This window comes from Amphiura filiformis, chromosome 11 (assembly GCF_039555335.1).
Source record: "Amphiura filiformis chromosome 11, Afil_fr2py, whole genome shotgun sequence".
NCBI classification, from domain to species: Eukaryota; Metazoa; Echinodermata; class Ophiuroidea; order Amphilepidida; family Amphiuridae; genus Amphiura; species Amphiura filiformis.
Window position 1 is genome coordinate 56,003,206 of NC_092638.1, and position 22,100 is coordinate 56,025,305.

Genomic DNA, 22,100 nt, shown 5'->3' on the forward strand with positions numbered 1-22,100 from the left:
GATTACAATTTTGTGGTATCATAACCAAGTAAACATACATATGTTTCATTTGTAACACTGCATATGGGTCCTGCTTTATTTATTTGAGCGTAGTAAAAGTAAATGTAAAAAGTGGCTCAACTTGCCCCACTCTCCCCTACTTTCCAATGATACATTGATGCCAACGTTGTGGAACCATCGGCTTATCATGATGCCAACGTTGTGGAACCATCGGCTTATCATGATTCCAACGTTGTGGAACCATCGGCTTATCATGATGCCAACGTTGTGGAACCATGCATCGGCTTATCGTGATACCAACGTTGTGGAACCATCGGCTTATCATGATACCAACGTTGTGGAACCATCGGCTTATCATGCTGCCAACGTTGTGGAACCATCGGCTTATTATGATGCCAACGTTGTGGAACCATCGGCTTATTATGATGCCAACGTTGTGGAACCATCGGCTTATCATGCTGCCAACGTTGTGGAACCATCGGCTTATCATGATGCCAACGTTGTGGAACCATCGGCTTATCATGATGCCAACGTTGTGGAACCATCGGCTTATCATGATGCCAACGTTGTGGAACCATCGGCTTATCATGATGCCAACGTTGTGGAAGTGGAATCATCGACTTCAAGTAATGAGTCCATTCTATATTCCAAACAATCATCAACAGTTACCATGGCTACTGATATAAGTCACGATTAAAAGCCTCAAACACCCGAAAACAAAAGGTGCAACCCAAATTCTGTTTTCAAAATGCGACGGAACAAGGGATCAGCGCTTTATACTTAGAATCCCTGTGCGAGATGCCCTGTTATTTTTCTTAACATGAGTTTGCGCAGTATAGAGCCTATACAGATGCAGATGCGGCATGTTAATTTTTAAGGGTGTTAAGGGTGATAAGTAACCGAAAAGGAGAGCAGTCTTCAATCTGGGTAAAACCCGGCAAATTCAAAAGACTTTACTGCAGCGTCATCCTATTGTGTCAGCCATATCCGGTGCTTTCAACTTATGCCTACAGTGACTTATGCCAATGTATTTTAAGATAAGGGACCGTTCACAAACACCTGTTGGGTGGAGGGGGCCTGATGCAAAAAAATCATCGCGACATTTTTGCCCCCCCTTCAGATCTCAAAAATCCACCCCCCTTTTATTGACATGAAAATTATGGGTCAACCCCATAGAAAAGCATAATTATTATAAACTCAATTTTCCCGGGAAAATTTGTGGTCAATTTTTTCATCCCCTCCCCTTAGGAAGGTCAAAACTTTTAAGCCCCCCCCCCAACAAGTGTTTGTGAACGGTCCCTAACATATTGTGTGCTTATAAATGTTTTTATAACCAAATAGGAACGTGTGTAAATAATGTGCTATTATTAGATTCCAAGTTGTACTTAAAATAAGTAAGTAAAATCCAAACTACAGAACTGGATAGGTTTAGTTTGTATGACAGCCATCTTTAGGTCGATCCTTCATGTAATTATTTCGTGTAAGCTAATCCTAACCCTAATCATAACCCTAATCATAATCATAATCATAACCCTAATCCTAGCCCTAATCCTAACCCTAATCCTAACCCTAAACTAACCCTAACCCTAATTTCGTGTAAAATTACATGAAGGAATAACCCATCTTTAAATTTGTAATGCACAACAATTGACAAAAACTTTATCTAGATGCAAGGTCATTTTCACTAAACATCAGGACATGTTCAATTAATTTAACAAATAAGTAGTAGGCCTACATACTAGGCCTACAATATTGGCTTACGTGTCGAATTTACATGATTCCAGTAGAAAGGCAGTAAATTAATGCCTAGGCCTATTTGAACCTCGTTGTATCATACAATTAATGTAAATTTAACTTATTTTATATTGAAAACTTCTGAACTTTGTTTTATTGTGTGCTCTATTATAACTTGATAACCTGGGCCCTGTTTTACAAAACAGTTACGATCAATCTTGCTATTGATATCAGTCATACGATTAGTCGCAACTATTTTGTAAAATGCAGTTTAATTTGCTCGTCAAATAAAACATAAAATTATCCCTGCGACTGAAATTGCCTTCCGCAGTGACGTCACGTGATAGTTTCGCGGGCAGGCAAAACATAAAATATTTTTATATTAACAACATTTAAACTTTGTTTTTTATACAGAAAAAAAAGGTTTGTAACAAAAGCAATAGTTACCTTGTGAAGCTTCATTAATTGCATCGTTGTTGTGGATTAAATCGTGCTAGTAAATATGGTTTTATTTAATTATAGCCATCCACGTAATACAGAAAAATCCAAAACTATTTAAAAAGAGAGAAAAAATGAATATTATAGGCTACGAAATGAGTTATTGAAGTTAAAAGGGCATTTCGTGATCCACAGCCTCATCCCCCCACTTTTCTCCAAAAAAGTTGAGATTTTATATCACTGGAAACCTCTGGCTACATAATGTTTATGTACAAAATATTTCTTGCAGATTAATTCGTTTAGCAAAGATATCGTGAAATTTGAATTTCGTTCTGGTGCACCAGAACGAAATTACAACGCATTGTCTATGGAGCAGTGTAATACACATAATCATGCATAACTCGCGAACGCAAAATCGGAATCAACTTAAATTTTGGGAATAGGTTTTTTTCGTGGATATCTAATGTAAAATGACATAGGATGCTAGGATCACGAAATACTCCTTTAATATCCAGGTTTAAGTTATTTATTAATTGTTAGTTAAATTAATTGTGAATACCATAAACAAGATTCATTTTCTATGTGGCCTTAATTGTATGTTTAATTGTATCGAATATTCAAATAAAATAGAAACTTGGTTTATAATGCAAAAATAACTCGGTCATTTACAAGACTAATTTTTTTTTATTATGAGTTGAAAAACAAAAGAAACGTTAAATTTGTCATTTTGTTGGTGACAAAACGTGTAAACAAAACTTTTTTTCTGTATGGCCATAATTAATTAAAAATTAACCTTCCGTATTGAAGATATGGATTTTCCCAAAAAAACACCAAAACGAATTAGGTTTTTTGGGGAAAATGTATACTCTTCAATATGAAAGGTTGAAATTTTCAATTGATCGTCGGCTTTTCATCCCAGCTACATACACTTTAGGGACGCACCATTAGATTCTCAGGGTGGGGGTAGGAAGTTTTTGGAAAAAAAACTTCACCCACTACATGAGCAACAAAAAAAACCAACTTTCCCCACCAACACTAAAAAAAAAACTTTCACCACCTAACTGTGTATAAATGCATGAAATTACAACAACAAAAAACTTGCCGCCTACGGCGAAAAAAAAAATTAAATTTAAATACATCATAAGATTGATAAAGTTTTCTTCGAGGACTGTTATATATCAAAAATTTTAATATCAAATTTGAAGAACTTGTCATAAAATTTATATTATATCGCGAATTAAAAAAAAAAATTGATATCAGAAGGACATTCTTCGTATTCAGAATGCAGTTCGATATGTCTGATGTGCTCTCATGTCCCACAAAAAGTACTGTCCAAACGCTCATACCCGGGGCTCATACCAGATCCCTTAAACATTAAGACAAAATAAGATATTTGACATGAAATTGCAATTTCTGTGCTTAAAGGAGTATTTCGTGATCCTAGCATTCTCTTTTTATGATATTCAGTAGATATCCACGAAAAAAACGTTAGGCCTATTCCCAAAATTTCAGTTGATTCTTATTTTGCGTTTGCGAATTATGCATGATAAACATTATGTAGCCAGAGGTTTCCAGTGCAGTGAAAATCTCAACTTTTTTGGGAGAAAAGTGGGTGTACGATGCTGTGGATCACGAAATGCCCTTTTAAGTAGAGAAAATAGCTATATGCATACGTATTTGAATGGGGGCTTCAACTTTGTCAATACTACTGTTTTCCTTTTTTTTTTTTTTTTTTGCCAAAATTTTCGTTTCAAAAATACCTAATGGCAATTTTGATGACTTATAAATTAGGCCCTAAGATAAAATAATTATAAGACATGTTTTATTTCTCAGTAGCCTATCTTTTCTCATTTCTGTACATATCTGTCGTTTTACATTCTGCAGTGGTGTGCACAAGGGGAGTGGACGGGTGCCTCACCCCCACTTTTGTCAGTCAGCATGGTCAGTCGGGGGAAATGCACCCAATGGGGGGGCGCTCGTCGAAATTTTAGAGCTTTTAGATCAGTCGGGGAATCGAATACTCGTGCCCCCCCTTAGATAACCATAGATGATTAAACCGACCTCGACCTCCGACTTCCCAAGTCAGATGCGTGTGCACGTGAAATGGCAATTAGTTCCTATTGAATTCATTATTGCACGCATCAGTAATGAAAGATAGAGATTTGATAAAGAAATTCTCCATGCAGATTGGACGCCAATGTAAACACTTCCCTAACTCATTCACGAGTTTGTCCGCGTGTGATTACGAACTGTTACCAAATCATCTAACCACAGCCTCTTACACAGAAATCTATCGCATTATAATGTCAATGAGATAGCAAGTCAGATGACGTTGGTGTCATGCTTGCACAGAGACTGTATTATATATTAAGTAGTAGTCATCGTCCTTTTTGTCAACACATCAGTCATTTCAATTAGTCAATCAATTAGTCTTTATTTCATTCAAAATACAACAATACAATAACAGCAAGACAACACATTTGAATGAGGAGATGCTCAGAAGGCCAAAAAGGCCTGGACAAGCACCCCCTTAACCTTAGCCTAAGTTTCTTAATTTGTCTAATAAAATACAAATACATACATACAAACCCCCCCCCCACCCTCTTTCATACATTCATGTAGAACGAACTAAGCAGGAAAAAAATGATGAATAAAGAACATGCAGAATATAAGTGTACGACAAATTAGGATTTCATAACATATGCTCACGTATATCGCAAAAGAAAGCTGAACATTTTGTGAATATAATATAAATGCTAAGAGAGTTAATTTTAATCGATTTTTTGTTTTAAAAGGGATAAAAATAAAATAAGTAAATCAAAGTAAATCAAAGAGATATTAAGTGTACATTTCCATAAGGTTTGTTTTAATTTGGGATCTAAAGAGTTTTACTGATGTAGCCGTTTTGGCGCATCTGTCAATCGAATGCCATTTTCTTGGCCCGGCGGTTCTTATTGTTTTGTTAGCAAACTCTGTTTTTGTAAGACAGATCTTGTAATCTTCAGCGTTTCTTGTGTGATACCTGAGGTGATTCCTCTGCTCAACGAAATAACTATTGAAGGCCTTTGGTAACAGATTGGTATTATACTTGTACATGAAAGTGCTTAGTTCGAGATCATAACTATCATAAACATTAAGCAAATTGTAATTCTTGAAAATAGGGGCTGAGTAACTTAAAAAGTGACTATTCGATATCATTCTAAGGGCTTTTTTTTGAAGTTTGAAAATCTTTTCCAAATATTTTTGACAAGTATTTCCCCATGCTAAGATACCGTAGTTTATGTAAGGAAGTATTAAAGTACAATATAGTGAATACATTATTCGTTCGGGAACAAAATGTTTCAGTTGGTTTATTACACCAACACCTCTAGATATATTCTTTGAGATGTTGGTAATATGAAATTTCCAAGTTAGATTCTCATCAATTGTCACTCCAAGAAATTTGGTCTTATTCAACCTTTCCAGGATTACATTATCTAATATAATATTATTAGTAGCATTGTACAATACGCGTGATGTTTTGTGATTTGTACCAAGCACCATATAATTAGTCTTGCTTGCATTCACTGATAGCTTATTAGCCTTAAACCAATTATTAACTTCCTTTAATTCATTGTTGATAAGATCGTATTTGGACACAATGTCCTTATGTGAATAAGTTATAGTAGTATCATCGGCAAACAAGACAAATTTTAGAATGGTGGAAGTATTTATGATATCATTAACATACAAAATGAACAATAATGGGCCTAGGATGGAGCCTTGAGGTACTCCACATATTATATCTTTATATTCAGATTTACAAGAATTGTAATACACATACTGTTTTCTATTATGTAAGTAATCTTTAAACCATTTTAAAACGTTTCCTCTAAAACCATAATGTTCCAGTTTATGTAATAAAATACTATGGTCGATAGTGTCAAAGGCTTTTGACAAATCTAAGAAAATCCCAACAGTTGTCTCATTGTTTTCGACAGCATTACTAATTTTGTCAATAAATTCCAAGATAGCCATATAGGTAGAATGTTTAGATCTAAAGCCAAATTGCTTATCATTTAGAATTTCATATTTATCAATGTAATGTATGCATCTGTTGAATACAAGCCTTTCAAGTATTTTTGAAAAGCATGGCAGGACAGAAACTGGACGATAGTTGGAGAAAACTTCTGGATTTTCTTTCTTATAAATGGGAATTACCTTTGCGATCTTTAACTCATTTGGTACTACACCAGCAGTAATAGACAGGTTGAATATGATAGTTAACGGAATCGATATTTCCTTTGCAATCTTTTTTACCACGTAATTACCAATAGTATCGTGACCAGCACTCTTGTTTTGATTAAATTTATGTATTATTTTTATAACGTCTTCATTAACAATTTCGCTGAAGTTTTCTTCCGATGGTGATCGGTGGATCATTCTCTCTCAAACCATAGATCTTGGCTGAAACCGACTTTATTTTGGACGTCCCAGTTACATGGTAAGTTTTACTTGTAGTGTCTATGTCGGGGGGGGGGGGCACTTCAATATGACGAAGTATCGATAAATTACACCCATCGAATGTGTATCATGTCATCGGCCTTTAGTGACGTAGAAACCCATGGATTCGATTATGTATCGAGAAATCGTTTGAACCTTTGAAGGGGGGCATTGGGTGAAAATATGACTTTTTAAATGGGGTCTTTTGGTGGAAGCTAAAGGAAGCCTCGAACATTGAATTTCTAGTTCGAAAATGGCTTTGTTATTTCAAAATAACAAAATCATCACTGATAAATGACTATGAGGGAGCAGGCATCGTTCATGCTGTTTGGGTTTGTAACCCGGTGGGTTCAGTTTGTATTTAAAGGTAGGACGTATGACCGTTCCAGAATTTGAAAATGACCCCTATTTCACGGGGAATCGAGGACATTTGCAGCAATTTTACCCCCTAGTTTGCGCGAAATCAAGGAAAATTTTCCCCAAAAAACCTCCCCTATTTTTATCATTTTGAGGACGCGTTTTCATTTCACCCCCTTATCACGAGGTATCGAGGAAATTTTTCCGAAATAAATACCCCTATTTTTACCATTTCAATTTCGCTTTTGAATTTTCCCCCTATTTCATGGGGAAATGAGGACAATTTTATCGGAAAAAATACCCTTTTGCTCCAAAACACCCCTAATTTGGACAATGGCAAACCAATTTTGTCCTCGAAAATTCCGCGGACATTTCTTGAAAAGTACCCCTAATTGGAACCATATCATGCGTACACATTGTCAGTGAAGACTGAACCCACCGGGGTTTGTAAGCGAGTCAACACCCTCGTCGCACTGGGTGACACGGGGGGTCTGATAAGTCTTGGGATCTGCTTGGAATGTGTCTCCGGAACAGTGGCGTAGATTTCTTTTTTGGGGGGGGGGATTTGGAAGATTGTCTTGAAGTATAGTGAATTCAGCACCTTTTGGAGACAAAAGAAGTTTTTGCCATATTGAAGCTAAACTGGTTTAATATTACTGGTACAAAAAGCTACCGAAAAAGTGGAATAAATGGACGCGAAGCGAGAAAAAATTAGGTTTTTTATGTTAAAATGACCAAATAGGCCTATGTGGTTGATTAATGACTCCTAATAGTTTTTTCATTTGGGAGGGGGAAAGCAGGGAGCAAGGGTTCAAATCCCCCCGCCGCTAGTTATGCCACTGATTAAATGGATAAATAAGGGGTATTTGGGTGACGGGGTATAATAGCTCGAAACTGTGGTCTTTCACCGTCTTTGGGTGACAGAGATGCTGAAAAAGGAGGTCTGAGACTGTACGGTAACGGCCCTTACATACGCGTCACCTCCAGCTCTAGTATAGTGATGGACACGATGGAGTTTAGGGGCGCACCTAGTCCGAATAATCAGACCCAGAACAAAATATTAATTTCTGACATGATCGTGTACTGGGTCTGAACTGTTTCCATATGAAATCTTGATGGCAAATTGTACAATAGAAGCACATGGTTCTACGTGACAGCTTTTTAATCCCTATTCAGGTTACGTGAATCACGCTAATGTGGACCATCCTTCTGATACTTGAGTGTTTGGACAAGCGGAACGGTTTTTGTCTACCTCTCTGTTTGTAAACAAACCAGGAGGTCGAAATCGTCCTCCTCGCCGAATACGAAAGTCAGCGTAATTCGCCACTTGCACGGTTCCGCCATTATGCACTATGTGCGGGAGAGCCTCGAACTGGCAGCATACATGAATGGGAATTGAACCAGTCATATAACATTCTGTGTAAGGTTACGTAATTCTTCCTTTCATGTATGCTGCCAGTTCGAGGCTCTCCCGCATATAGTGCATAATGGCGGAACCGTGCAAGTGGCGAATAGTACGGCACTGGGCGCACCAGATTAGATTTCCAGGGGGCATGGGAGTTTTTTGAAAAAAAACAACTTTGCCCACTAGTGAGACAAAAAAATTTGTTTGCCTCACTGATGAGTGAAAAAAAAATTCCCCCCACACAACTTTGTATAAAGATATATACATTACATTGAAAAATAAATACTTCGCCGCGGAAGGCGGCGAAAAAAAAAATTGCTGCCTTCGGAGGCGAAAAAAAAATCCGCCGCCTTTGACAGAAAAAAAATTATGCCTGACCCAAACTCCCATGCCCCCCCCGCCTGAGAATATAATGGTGCGTCCCTTAGTAGTTTTAGTTTAGTGACATTTTTCAGTAGATATCCACGAAAAAAAAAAACTTCCTAAAATTAGGCCTATACTGCTGCCCTCATTCGTCAACACTGCGGGGTTACCCATAACACGGTACACCAGCGCAGTGTAGACCACTGGTAGAGTACGTACCAGATTCAGTCTACAGAGATCCTCGATCAGTGACCACTAGTCCCTCGGTCCATGGTCTCAAAACTAGTCGGATGTCCCCCCGGGGATGTCCCTCGCACAGTGTCATCGCCCCGATATCTTCATGGCAGAAAATGCCATGGTAGGTTGAATCCACTGCCACGCATGGCCATTGTATTCCCACCTGTTTAATAGTTTTTAAGTTCATAGTGGGCTGAAGGACATCCGACTAAGGCTAATGACATTAGCCTATGACTGACCTCTGTACGGTCAGCGAGCATACATTCGCCATTGTCATCTGCTTATAGACTGCCTCTCCGATAGTCTCCTACACAGCCAGTTTGTGTCAGTCGGTATGTCACTCGTCGATCCTGTATGTTCGTGATAGCCACATACAGTCTGGCCCGAGATTACCTCCACGAGGGTTTACGCTGCGCTATTTAAAATCTTGAATTTTGGTCACTTTTTCAGCTCAACACGCAAGCTACTCTCTCAAAGCGCAAACTAACGACTATCATATCTGTTCAAAATATATATTCAAGTGCAAGGAACCACATCTGGTTTCTTTATACGAAATCATTTACGGAGATAGTCATCATTTTCCACCCCGGTATCCAAAGATTTATCGTCTGAATATCAATCGTGCATAGCACATTTACGTGTATCGATCCCGTATATTCATTCCAGTGTCTCTGGTTGTATAATGTAATTATTAACCGGGCGATGTCGGTGTGCCTCGGCTCATTATGCGTCTCAAAACTATTAAACAGGTCGGAACAAAATGGCCATGCCTGGCTGTGGATTCAACCTACCATGGCGATTTCTGCCATGAAGATATCGGGGCGGTGACACTGTGTTATTTGTTCTTATGAATATGTGTCCATCATGCCCATGCCGCTGTTCTGGTTTAACAGAACGTAAATAATTTGACAATATTTTTGCTAAACGAATTAATAAGAAAGTTTTTGTAGATTCGTTTTTCTCATCATGCATGATGTGCGTCGCGTCGATATCTGCGTCATAGGCCTATCATACCATTCAGATATGGCCTATTTTACGATATTTACTCTGTTAGTGTATCTCGAACTGCTCAAGGATGAACTTACCATAGCCTCCATATTAGCCAATAATGCTAAACCAAATATAAACAGTGGTTAGAGCAAATGATTTAAATATTAACCGCCCATGTTGCATAACAGGGCCAAAGGTTATGGTATCTAACTTGAGCTCTAACGTTTTGGTTAATGATTACCTTTTTTATGAATATTATCAATCATTCGGGTAGATAAAATAGTTGGGACTAACTTAAAATTCTCTTCAACTGGACTTAAGGGATCTGGAATGAGCGTTTTGAGCGTTTCGACAGTATTTTTTATGGAACATGAGAGCACCTCAGACGTATCGAATTGCATTCTGAATACGAAGCATGTCTTTCTGATATCAAATAATTTTCATTTTTTGAAAATCACGATATAATACAAATTGTATGACAAATTATAAAAATTTGATATTTTTCAAATTTTTGATATATATAACAGTCCTCGAAGTAAATTTTATAAATCTAATGATATATTCTTAAAGTGTATGTAGCTGGGAGGAAAAGCCGACGATCAATTGAAAATTTTGACCTTTCATATTGAAGATATGGATTTTTTCCCAAAAGACCTAATTTTTTTTGGTGTTTTGGGAAAAAATCCATATCTTCAATACGAAAGGTCAAAATTTTCAATTGATCGTTGGCTTTTCATCCCGCCTACATACACGTTAAGTATAAATCATCAGATTTATCAAGTTTACTTCGAGTACTGTTAAATATCAAAAATATCAATTTTTAATGATTTGCCATAAAATGTGTATTACATTGCGAATTTCAAAAAATCAAAATTATTTGATATCAGAAATATGACATTCCTCGTATTCAGAATGCAATTCGATATGTCTGATGTGCTCTAATGTCCCACAATAAATACTGTCCAAACGTTCATACCCCTTCCCTTAACTGTTTTTGATGGCTACATTTTCATGACATATCCGACTGATCTTACAGAGCTAATTCAAGACCACTCGACCTGATGATTGTGTAATGGATATGATGTGATACTGTAGCCATCAAAAACAGTAAAGTCCAGTTGAACCATAGACTCTATGGTTGAACAGAATTTAATATAATTTAGTCAAATTATTTATGAGCTATTATGTTGGCATACACTGAAGAAGTTCAAATGAACAATATCGTTTTTAATTTGGATTAATGATTTGATTTGATTTTATCCAGCTAGTTTAGTTTGGTAGGCCCCCTATATGTCGGAATCTAAGCAGTGGAACAACGAATTTTGGTTTTAATTTGATATCAGTAAATTTGAAGTTGCGTCAGCACCTAAGAAGTACTAAACATTTCGGTTTTTCTCCGATTTCCTGGTTTGACTGTAAAGTTAACAAAACGACTGGAAGTCTAAGACTAATTCAATTAATGTTGACCTGACCGTCAAGTAGGTCAGGTCAAAGGTTATTCATTGTTCAGCGAAAAGTTTGTATTATTCATGTTATTATCTTAGTCTTTACCCGTTGTCAGTTGTAGTTTCCCTAGCTGTGTTAAGGATAAGGGGTCCAATGGCGGAGGAGAGCCCCCCCCCCGTGGGGCACTCAACACAAACGACCATACGGGTATGTTCCCCGGAAAGACCACCCCCCTTTTTTTTTTTTTTATTGCGCAGCTCCGAAAGACCCCCTATATTTGACCAAATTATAGCTCCGAAATACCCTTGATTTTGACAATTTCAGCTCTGAAAGACCCAACAATTTCTCATTCCATATTGGACAAAATATTTTTGGCCCTCCCCCTAGAATTGTTCATTAGACTGAATACTACATCTGAGCCAAATTTCACACTTTTCGCAAAAAGTTAACAATGGTTTCACAATTCTGCAGCGCTACATGACCACCTCAAAATTCCGGGGGAACATACCCACCAAAATGTTTGATGTGCCCCCCCCCCCGGGGGGGGGGGGGGCATTAATATATATAAGTTTCTTCACAAAGCTAAACTTTAATTTGTCAGTGTTTTGTGTCCCATAACGTAGGTTTAACTCCTGTAAACTAGCTTTTAGTATTGATTAGTATCGCTCAATATCTTCATTTTGCAGACATAAATTCAAGATGGGTTTGATGGCTGAGGAGCAACGTGAAAGGCAAGGCCATGACAAGTTGTTCATCTTCTTGTCTGGCTTTATTGTCATCGAATTCGGCTTCACTATGGCTATTAACGCATTGGCAGGAGGCGGCGGAGTTAAACTAGGTAAGAAAGATAACCCGGGGAAAAATAGGCCCTATCATTTTATTATATACTAGTAACTGTTTAAATTTGTCAGACATCAGTACGGCAAATCTAGTGGAACGAGAGTATTACGTGTTTTAAGGGTGTACTACACCCCTGTCCAATTTTGTGCCTATTTTTGCATTTTTCTCAAAAATTTTTATTTCAATACAGACACAAGTTGTGGAGTAAAGCAGTATTCAGACTTTTTATTGTACGTACAATATTGTATGTAACATATATACGTTATTTAATCTATTGCCAATCTATTTCCAGTAATGTTAGTTCTAACAAATGTTTGATGACGAAAAATCGATAATATATTTCTGCTAGATATTGTATGTAACATATTATCGATTTTTCGTCATCAAACATTCGTTATAACTTAAACATTACTGGAAAACCCCTTACGTCCACTTTTGGCCAAATTGAGTTATTGGCATAATATTATAGTGTGGGTAAAAATACACATTTTGGTGGTTGTTTGACCTTCATACTACCTTCCCTTCCGGAGTTATCGCATATTTCCCGTTTGGGAAATCTTAGGGAATTTCCGGAAATCTGAACTGAAAATGAATATAGAATTGTTTTGTTTTAAATTTTTTGATGTATAATGGTAGCCTGGAATGTTCTTTACCTATTAAAACCAAAAGGAACTGTTTTTGGGTCACTATGTTTGAAAAAATCATTTTAATTAACAAAAGGTGTAGCTTCGGAAATACCAAAAAATGTCATTTTCCCGAATTTAATTAAAAATTCATAATTAAAAAAGTAAATGAGATATTTCAATTTTTCAAAGCATTAGTCAAGTTACATAATGTAGTGCAAACAAATGGGCTCAAATTTGATTGCAAAGGTGGTTTCTAGAAAAGGGGTAAATTTATTTTGTTGCAAAACCCCTTACATCCACAAAAGGTGCGATGTAAAAGAAATAATAAAATAAATAGGAAGCCTTGAAAATGGTCCCAAACCTATTCTTTTAGTTTCTATTCATCAACACTTTATCCAATCCCAAATTGAATCAAATCGAACAAGTAATACTTGCACAATTAAAAAAAGCTGTTTTTCTCAAAAAGTCAAAAGTGGATGTAAGGGGTTTGAGCGCTTAAAAATGATGGAAACCCAATATTTGATCAATAAATCAATAACTACTTGCCTTGAGTTGCTGAATTTTCAGTGCAGTAGGCCTAGTTGTAGTCCTTGCCCCTATAATATACATATCTTACTTGTCACCAATGCACTATCATTTTGGTTGGAAGGATCGACCATAATTTTTGAGAAAAATTTAAAAATAGGCACAAAATTGGCCAGGGGTGTAGTACCCCCTTAAGTCTTCCTAAAACAACTCAAAGAGTGTGTAAAGTTAAAAGAAAAGTAGGTCCCCATATTATGATATTCACAGAAAGCGGCACACTTAGGCCCGGTCCGATCCGGCTTAATACCGTTCTATCGTTGAATACAATGCAATGTGCCCGGTAATGTGCTTTTACCGCTGCCTGCAGTTCCACATAAAAATTATGACAAATCCTGAGGATATCCTAGTCCAGAGGGCGTCGTGTAAGTACTCAGATTGCACAGGTGGTATCGGACACGATCTATAAATTTTGAATTTGCCATTGGTTAAGGGATCGGATAGCAACGTTTAAACAATATTTCTGTGGGACATGAGAGCACATCAGACATATCGAATTGCATTTTGAATACAAGGAATGTCCTTCTGTTATCAAAAACTTTTGATTTTCGAAATTCGCGATATAATAATACAAATTTTACTGATGGCAAATTATTACAAATTTATATTTTTGACATTAAAGCAGTCCTCGAAGTAAACTGTATAAATCTTATATGTACCAAAAGTGTATGTAGCTGATGGGAGGAAAAGCCGCCCATCATTTGAAAATGTTGACCTTTCGTATAATTTGAAGATGTACATTTTCCCCCAAAAGATATAAATAATTTTAGAGAGAAAAAGAAAAAGGGGAAAACGGAGGAAGAAAAGAGAGTGAACTGGTGAAAAGAATATGACATTTAGGGCCTACTAATTATTTCAACATTTTGTGTAAGGAATTATAACAAATTTAAAAATTTGATGGAAATCTTAAAACGGCTTTAAAACGAAAACAAAATAGCCATCTTAGATCGAATATGACACTTTTAACTGTAGCCTGTCCTACTGCATCAATGAGATGTGTCAATAAAAAAGAACGCTAAATAAAATATTTTTAGCGCATTGTGTTCATAAGCGTCTTTGCGTTGCACCGTGCCTTTAATGTTAAAGCCGTAATGTGTGATTTGCATAAATGGTACTTTTCACTGATAGCTACTGATTACGTTGTCCCCTTTTAATTTTGAGCCAAACAAATGAAGTAAAACAATGAAAATTGCTATTTCATTCCAGTGCCTAAACTTCGTGTATTAGCCCGCCGATCGTATTGTTAACACGATTATTGGCGGAGCGGCACGCAGCTGGGATGTACAAACAAGACGTAAGGCGAATGGCGATATGCACACAGTTCATAGGCCTACGTCAAGACGTAAAACGAAAAGCGATTATGCACACAGTTTATACGTCAATGATTCAATGATACACATGAACGCGATGTATTTAGCCATCATTCGATCGATCAACTCTGAATGAAATATAAAATCTTAAATTTTACTGCAAGTCTTTCACGTGGTATTTTAGTACACCATTTGGCATTATACCTAATCATGCAAAGAGTAGAAATTCAAGAAAAATTGAGGGCGTCGCTGTGGAGCAAATCACACATGGCTCAAAATGTTTTTATTATAATATTTGTTCATTACATTCCTCTCATGTCACGCAGGTTGGTTCTTGAATAGCACCGGTGATATTTCCGATTATTACTTCCTGGAAATCACACCCATCGGTTGGACCTTTGCCATCTGGGGTATCATTTACACCTGGCAAGTTCTCTGGATCCTCTACGTCCTCATAGCCATCTGCAGGAAGAACAAATTCGGTCCCGTCTACCTCAATCCACCCGTGGTAACCTCATTCTTCCTGGCGATGTTCACATTGGATCTGGCTGCTAACGTGGCCTGGCTATTCTTGTGGGATCGTCAGTTGATGCCTGTGGCCTTAGTCATAATATTCCTGTATGCATGTACTATGTATATCATGCTGATAAGCAATCATCGACAGGTGGACCACTATCTGCCAGCTCTGACTAAATATCACAAGTAAGTCATGGACCAATTCCTGTTTTTCGGTAATTCCCGGAATCCTTCGCAACGAAGCCGAGGATGCGAAGCTCCTACTCACGTTACATGAACTACGCAAAGGCTTTCGGGAAGTTCTGAAATGGCTTTTTGTCTATAGTGGAATGCCCCTTACCCAATGATATGGGGGTAGATACATTTCTGAAAATAATGTGTATTCAATCTAGTTGCTATTCATTTCCTATAAAGATTCGTTCGGTGGCTCTGAAAGCAGGCAAGTGAGGCACATATGGAAAGGTTTCTATACGCTGGCGAAGTTACGTAATAAATCGGATTAACTACCAAAGCAATAGGTGAAAACAATTTTGAACATATCGCGCTGCACTAGGCCCTACACAAGCAGGTTGCACTCACCACCTGTGTATGTCTACATCTTTGGATACCGGGGTATAAAATGATGAATATCTCCCGTAATTTTTTTATTCTAAAGAAGCCATATTTTTTTCCTTGCACTTGAACATATGTGTTGAAAGGATATGATAGTCGTTAGCTTGCGTATTGAGAAAGAAGCGTGCGTATTGAGCTCAAAAACTGACACAAATTCTGATTTTATACGTGCCGAACTATATAGCGCAGCTTATGCTAGCTGCACTCACTCGTGGAGGCAGTCTAAAAGCAGATGACCTCATGGCGTATACATGCTCACTCACACACAGAGAGGTCAATTACCAGGCTATTGTCACTAGCCTTAGTCCGATGTCCCTCAGCTCATTATGCGTCTCAAAACTATTAAACAGGTCGGAACAAAATAGCCATGCGTGGCTGTGGATTCAACCTACCATGGCGATTTCTGTCATGAAGATATCGGGGCGATGACACTATGCGCGTGAACGTATCAGTGCAGGGCGGTATATCTAAAAATTGTTTTCACCTATAGCTATGGTTGTTAATCCGATTATTACGTAACTTCGCCAGCGTATACAAAAACGATTCTCTAAAACACTCTAAAACGCACAGTTTCCACCTCGTTACACCTGAGCACACATTTTAGTCCAAGAGCTTCCAAGCAGAGAACAGCAAGCAGTGAATTGTCTCCACCATAGTCTTTGATTACACTACACGGTTGAGTGCATAGCATCGTATTGGCTGTGGAGCTTCTAGCTGGAAAATGGGCCTCTGTAATTGTTTTTTGTCAAAACCTCAAGTGTTCCCTTCATCCAATCAGAATTTTTTTTATATCAAACGAAATAACACTTCGCCCAAAAAACACTTTTCGTCACTAGGTCAACAGATAACGCAAATGTGGTAAATCTGTTGAAAACTATCTACGTACCCAAGTAGATTTTTTGACCAAAATGTAGGTTTTAAAAGTCAAAACCTCAAGTGTTCCTTACAATATTTGTCAAATTTTATGTCATTAAATGAAAAAGCACACTTATATTGTCCATACACTAGCGTCACTATAGAATGAGCAATGGCCAATTCTCTTGAAATTGCAAATCTTGTGCAAAAAGTTACTATTTTCGCCTGTTTTGTCATACAGTGTAAATTCAATGAACTATGACTTTGCTAAAGAGCGCTTACAAATTGATATGATCCCTAGTCCACTGAAATGTTGGCGACTCTGAAAAGAGCCGTTTATTAGGTACATGCCCACTTAACTTTCCTACTGAAGATTCGGTGGCTTTAAAAAGTGAAAGTGAGCTGTTCCTTGTCCACTGACAAGTTTAGAGGCGCGACTACCCATTGTCTACGAAAATTAACTTAGATAATATGATTGTTCAGACTGCTGTTGTATACAGACTGAATAAAACGTGTTAATGTATTAACATTTTGGTTGTGCTTAGTTATAATTATGTTGAAAGTCTTGTAATTATATCTTGTTTGTTTGATTTCGTGCATTTAATTTGCGAAGTTGATAATTATTCTTCTTTATTTTTTGCATATCAAATTATAGGTGGGATCTATTTTTCAACCGAGCTTTAATCCAGAATGGTGTCGCTTTCAACGCTACTTGGGTCAGCATAGCAACGCTCCTCAACGTCGGAATAGTAATCTCCTATTGGGGCGGCGTTAACCAATCAATAGCCTGCACCGTGTCACTCTCGATCCTCACATGCGAAGTTCTGTGCTACTTTATACTAGAGAATTTCATCTTGGAGCGATATTTGAGATACACGTACAGCGTATGGCCCGTTGTAATTTGGGCGCTTATTGGAAGTATTGCGCAAAACTGGGACGCTACTAAAACCAACTCGATTTTTACAGCAGTTTTGCTTGCTTTGTCCAGCGCATTGTATATTGTCAAAATTGGACTCAGTATTTGGAGAAGCATTAAGCGACCGCTTGTAGTAGGAAAATATTAGTTGATATTTTTTTATATGTAGATCCGAAAAACACGATTTTGTTTGGGGATCAAATCAAAACTCGACCGGCGGTTGAACCGCGTTCCATTGTTAGAACAATAGAAACAAGCTCCACCCGGACGGAACCGCTCGGAAACGGCGGTCAACCGGCGGTCGAGTTTTGATTTATATAGCTTTATTATGTATCTTATCCTAAAATTAAATAACTAGGCCTACATAATGGGTATTTAGTGCAACAGTTATACAAACAATCAGTTAGTTTAATTATTATTTGACCTGAAATTGACGATTAGTTTCGGGAACAATGAAAAAATATTTAGGTAAAGCAATTGAAAACCCCCATTTTATGCAATAGCATTTTGACAACATTTTAAAAACGTTTTTGTAGTGTTTTTAATACATGACCTTTAAACCCAATATTGAAATCAGTGGCGTGAGTCATTCGGTTGGGGATGGGGGGATCGAGCATAATTGGGGGAGGCACGTGTCATTTTCAATGGGATTTTTCACAATTTTCGCTTCGATTGAGGAGGGACCGGGCCGGCATGGCCCCACCTTACGTGCCCATATGACGCCACGTCACGCCACGCCACGGATTTAAATGTTATTATAGGTACCGTTTTGACCCAAATCAAAACGGGTTGTTAAATAATTATGGTGTTTGCTGATGGGATGCTATTATTAAAAGAGACTTTTAGTTCAAATTGCACATGTTTATGTGTAACATGTAATGTATAAACCAGCAAACATTAATATTTTTTATTATATAATCATGATACTATTTAAAATAGTATTTAATACATGTGTATAGAACGTGTAGTTGTGCGTCCATGGGCCGTTGGTCATTTTGGTTGGGGTGGTGAGGTGTTCATTTTGGCATAATTAGTGCTTTGTTAGGATGTTATAGACCTTAGGGCATGTAAATTATAATTATGTTAAGGCCGTATAAAATTAATGTTTTGGTTCTCGTCCAGAGGATTTTCATGAATTGATGAGGGAGGGAGGTTTTTTTTTTTTTTTTTTTTTTTCCAATGTAAAATTAGCATTGTCAGTAGTTTTCGGTCTTCTCCAACAGTGCTCGAGGAAACGATGAGGCCCTTTTTTTTTTTTTTCAAATGTGAGATTCTGAGGATAAACCCCTAGAGTACCACAAAAGACTTGGAAGTGATGCTTGTTCTCTAATAAACTTATTTATATGTATGAAGATTTCATAAATCATTCCAAAGTCTAAAAAATTGAAAAATCTAAAAAAAAAAAAAAAAATCTGACAAATCCCAGAAATTGAGGAGGAGGGACGAGAACCAAAATATTAATCATTACACGGCCTAATGTTAAACAATGACCATTCGAGTTGTTGTAAGCGGGCTTGCAACAAAGGGATCAATTATTTCTTTTTATTATTGTTTGTTAATAATATTATTATCATTTTATATAAAAAAAATTAGCCTTAGCTTAATTTTCGTCAAAGCCACCGAAATGAACTTGTTAAAATAAATTGAGTGATTAGCCTTTACGAAAAGTTTAAAATGACTAATTGAATACCTCAGCGCAAGAAGTCTGTAAATCCACTTGGCCCCTCAACATGTATATACCGTAAGTTACGTATAGTTTCGTATAGTTTGGTAATGTTTTATACGGTACATGTTCAGTGGCAAAGACAAATCTTTCACAACCTCTCATGATGTTGTCACCCTAGCTGGAACATGTATTAAACATTATAAAACCCTAAGAAACTATACGTAACTAAAGTGTATACATGTTGAGGGGCCAAGTGTGTTTATAAATTAACACCCCTATAAGTGTTGCTTTTGCTGCCTCCATCAGAATAACTTTTAATGAATGTGATATAAATGATTACGCAATGTAATATACCAGAGGTTTTTATTAAACAAGTTTATATACAACGATGTTTCGTCGTATTTTTTTTGTATCGTGTTGGTAATATTATTTTGCGTAGTAGAGTATCTAGGCCTATGCCCAGTTTGTCGATCTATGCCCAAAGTGAAATTTTAATATTTGATCAATTTTTGGGAATAAAGGTCAGTATAAGCCAAAAATTAAGGTACCAGTTATGTTCACACCTTGTATTACCGTATATCCTAAACAAAGACTAATGGAACCATAGCTGCATCTTTTAGTTTGAATTCAAGACCTCATTTGTTGAAATTGTTCAAGAAATAAAGATATGACGATTCAAAAACCCAAGGAAGGGTTCACGAACATACCAGCGCCGTGCTTTCCATTGATTAACACGTTAAAAACTAGCGTCGTGCTTTCATTGAATGGAACACGAAAGTGTAACTTTTGATTTCCGTTTCTTTAATTCTTAACCAATTTCAGCAAATAAGGTCTTAAATCAGAGCTAAAGAGTACAGGTATTGCCGGGAGGTATTGGCTGCTTGTTTTAATTTGGACACATTTTTCTTTATTTAGGATACACAGGGGTGAACACAACTGGTACCTTAATTTTTTGGATTACTGTATTTGCATGTTTTCTTACAATTGCAAAGAGTTGACACAAGTTAAGCATGATCTGAGGCTATAGACTAAAAGAGTTATCTCATAATAATTTAAATTAATTTACTCGAATGCATGGCCAGAGTCTTCGTACAAGTATTTGGGCTTGTTTGTTTTTGAATCCCAAAAATTAGTGCAGAAAAAAAACGCCCTTTCAAATATTGACCAAATATTAAAATTCGACTTTTATTGCCACTCAGTTATTTCAAACTAGGATAATGATTGAATGTTTTACAGGGTGTCCCAGAAAAAATTACCGGGCGAATAAATTTGGACGTAAGTCGAGAACTAGACATCAGAATCCAAAAATGCGATTACATAACGCATGCATCAATCCACTTCATAAAGGTCACTAAACAAAGCGCACTAGTGATTAACTGTCAGCATGTTCAATGGGCTTCATATTTTGTTCGGTGAAATCCTTTTCCAGGCGGTGATGGAAGCGATATCGCCAATTTTGAGGTCGCCATTGGATTAACACATAATCATGAAATCTTCACAAACAATTCTAAATTTGTTAATATGTGGTGTCGAAGCAAAATTATCTTACTCTAAAGCCGTCGGGGTACGACAATGTACCACACTGCAAGTATGTTAATTTTCCATTTGTAATTGCTAACCGTGTATTTTGAATGGGGCTGTCAGCCCTGTATCTTCGCCAGCCTCGTACGTCACGTGTTGCGCTTCCTATGCCGCCTGATCCTTTTCGTTCTTTTTGTGGCGCCCTCTACGGAGGCGCGCCACAATATAGGCATGACTTTGTGAAAAGCTTCTAATTTCACTCTTGCTAGTAGATTGACTTCGCAATTGTTTTGCTAAAATTATGCCCAGCTCAGAAATAAAACCACAATTTGCTTGGATTTTATTTTATTATTGTTTTCTGATATGCACGGGATAAAATGGTGAGCGTATAATATCGCTCATTCTACAAAATCCGGTGCCAATAGCCTTTTTTCCATTCTTTGGTCCACAAAAACTTTGTCGAGCATTTAGGGCATCAAATATGTTGTTTTTCTGGTAGAACTCAACGAGATCTACACGGACATATATAGTTTTCCATACTTTAAATGCTTTCTTCAGCCTGATTAACCCTTGCAAAGGCTCAAAAATCGCTAAAAATGCGTTTCCACAGCTCAAGTGTCACATCTAACCCTGAATATTTTCTTTGAGTAAATGCGATTTCTTTACATAGGCCTATTTGTTGTTTTTTAATTAGATAACGCACCATCATATTGTTTATCAACATTACTTTTTAGTGATTAAAATGTCTTTGTGTAATTCTAAAATAAATTGCACTTTCCACCAAAACGCTGTGAGCTACGTTACCCCTTTTTAACACACGTTATTGGAAAGAAGTAAAACAGAGGTATCAATGTAATTTGCGGTTTTTGAAAGGAAACACTCATAGGTTTTAAAAATCACAGTAAAAATCGTGATGCTGTAGCATTTTGGCATAGAAATGTTGTAAACATTGAAATTTCGACCGACCATGTTAAGATTGGTGAGCTACGTTACCAGGATTCTATAGTATGCACTTGTATTACATGTACTTCCTAATAATATGTGAAAGCTACCAGTGGTCGAACCCCATTTATATTAGAATTAACCGACATAACGTTCTAACGTTCGCAAATCACATTAAAAACATTAAAACCAGTGAACTACGTTACTGTGAGCTACGTTACACACTCATTTAAGCATCTTCAAAACTTCTATGAAATGGTGA

At 37.0% G+C, this 22,100-nt stretch overlaps 1 protein-coding gene across 1 annotated transcript; it reads left to right on the top strand.

Annotated features, from left to right (window-relative positions):
* Nucleotides 1-6,553: 6,553 nt before the first annotated feature.
* On the top strand, nt 6,554-18,790 carry LOC140165032 (uncharacterized). Its single transcript, XM_072188445.1, has 4 exons — nt 6,554-6,655; nt 12,139-12,290; nt 15,137-15,512; nt 17,449-18,790. The coding sequence occupies exons 2-4, from the start codon at nt 12,152-12,154 to the stop codon at nt 17,855-17,857; spliced, it is 924 nt and encodes a 307-aa protein (XP_072044546.1). The 5' UTR covers nt 6,554-6,655; nt 12,139-12,151; the 3' UTR covers nt 17,858-18,790.
* Nucleotides 18,791-22,100: the final 3,310 nt, after the last annotated feature.

Bases quoted from the DNA above. Each gene is read 5' to 3' on its own strand.
- LOC140165032 (XM_072188445.1), top strand. From the start codon at position 12,152: ATGGGTTTGATGGCTGAGGAGCAACGTGAAAGGCAAGGCCATGACAAG. The intron at 12,291-15,136 runs GTAAGAAAGATA...CATGTCACGCAG, and splicing joins AGGCGGCGGAGTTAAACTAG to GTTGGTTCTTGAATAGCACC. The intron at 15,513-17,448 runs GTAAGTCATGGA...ATCAAATTATAG, and splicing joins GCTCTGACTAAATATCACAA to GTGGGATCTATTTTTCAACC.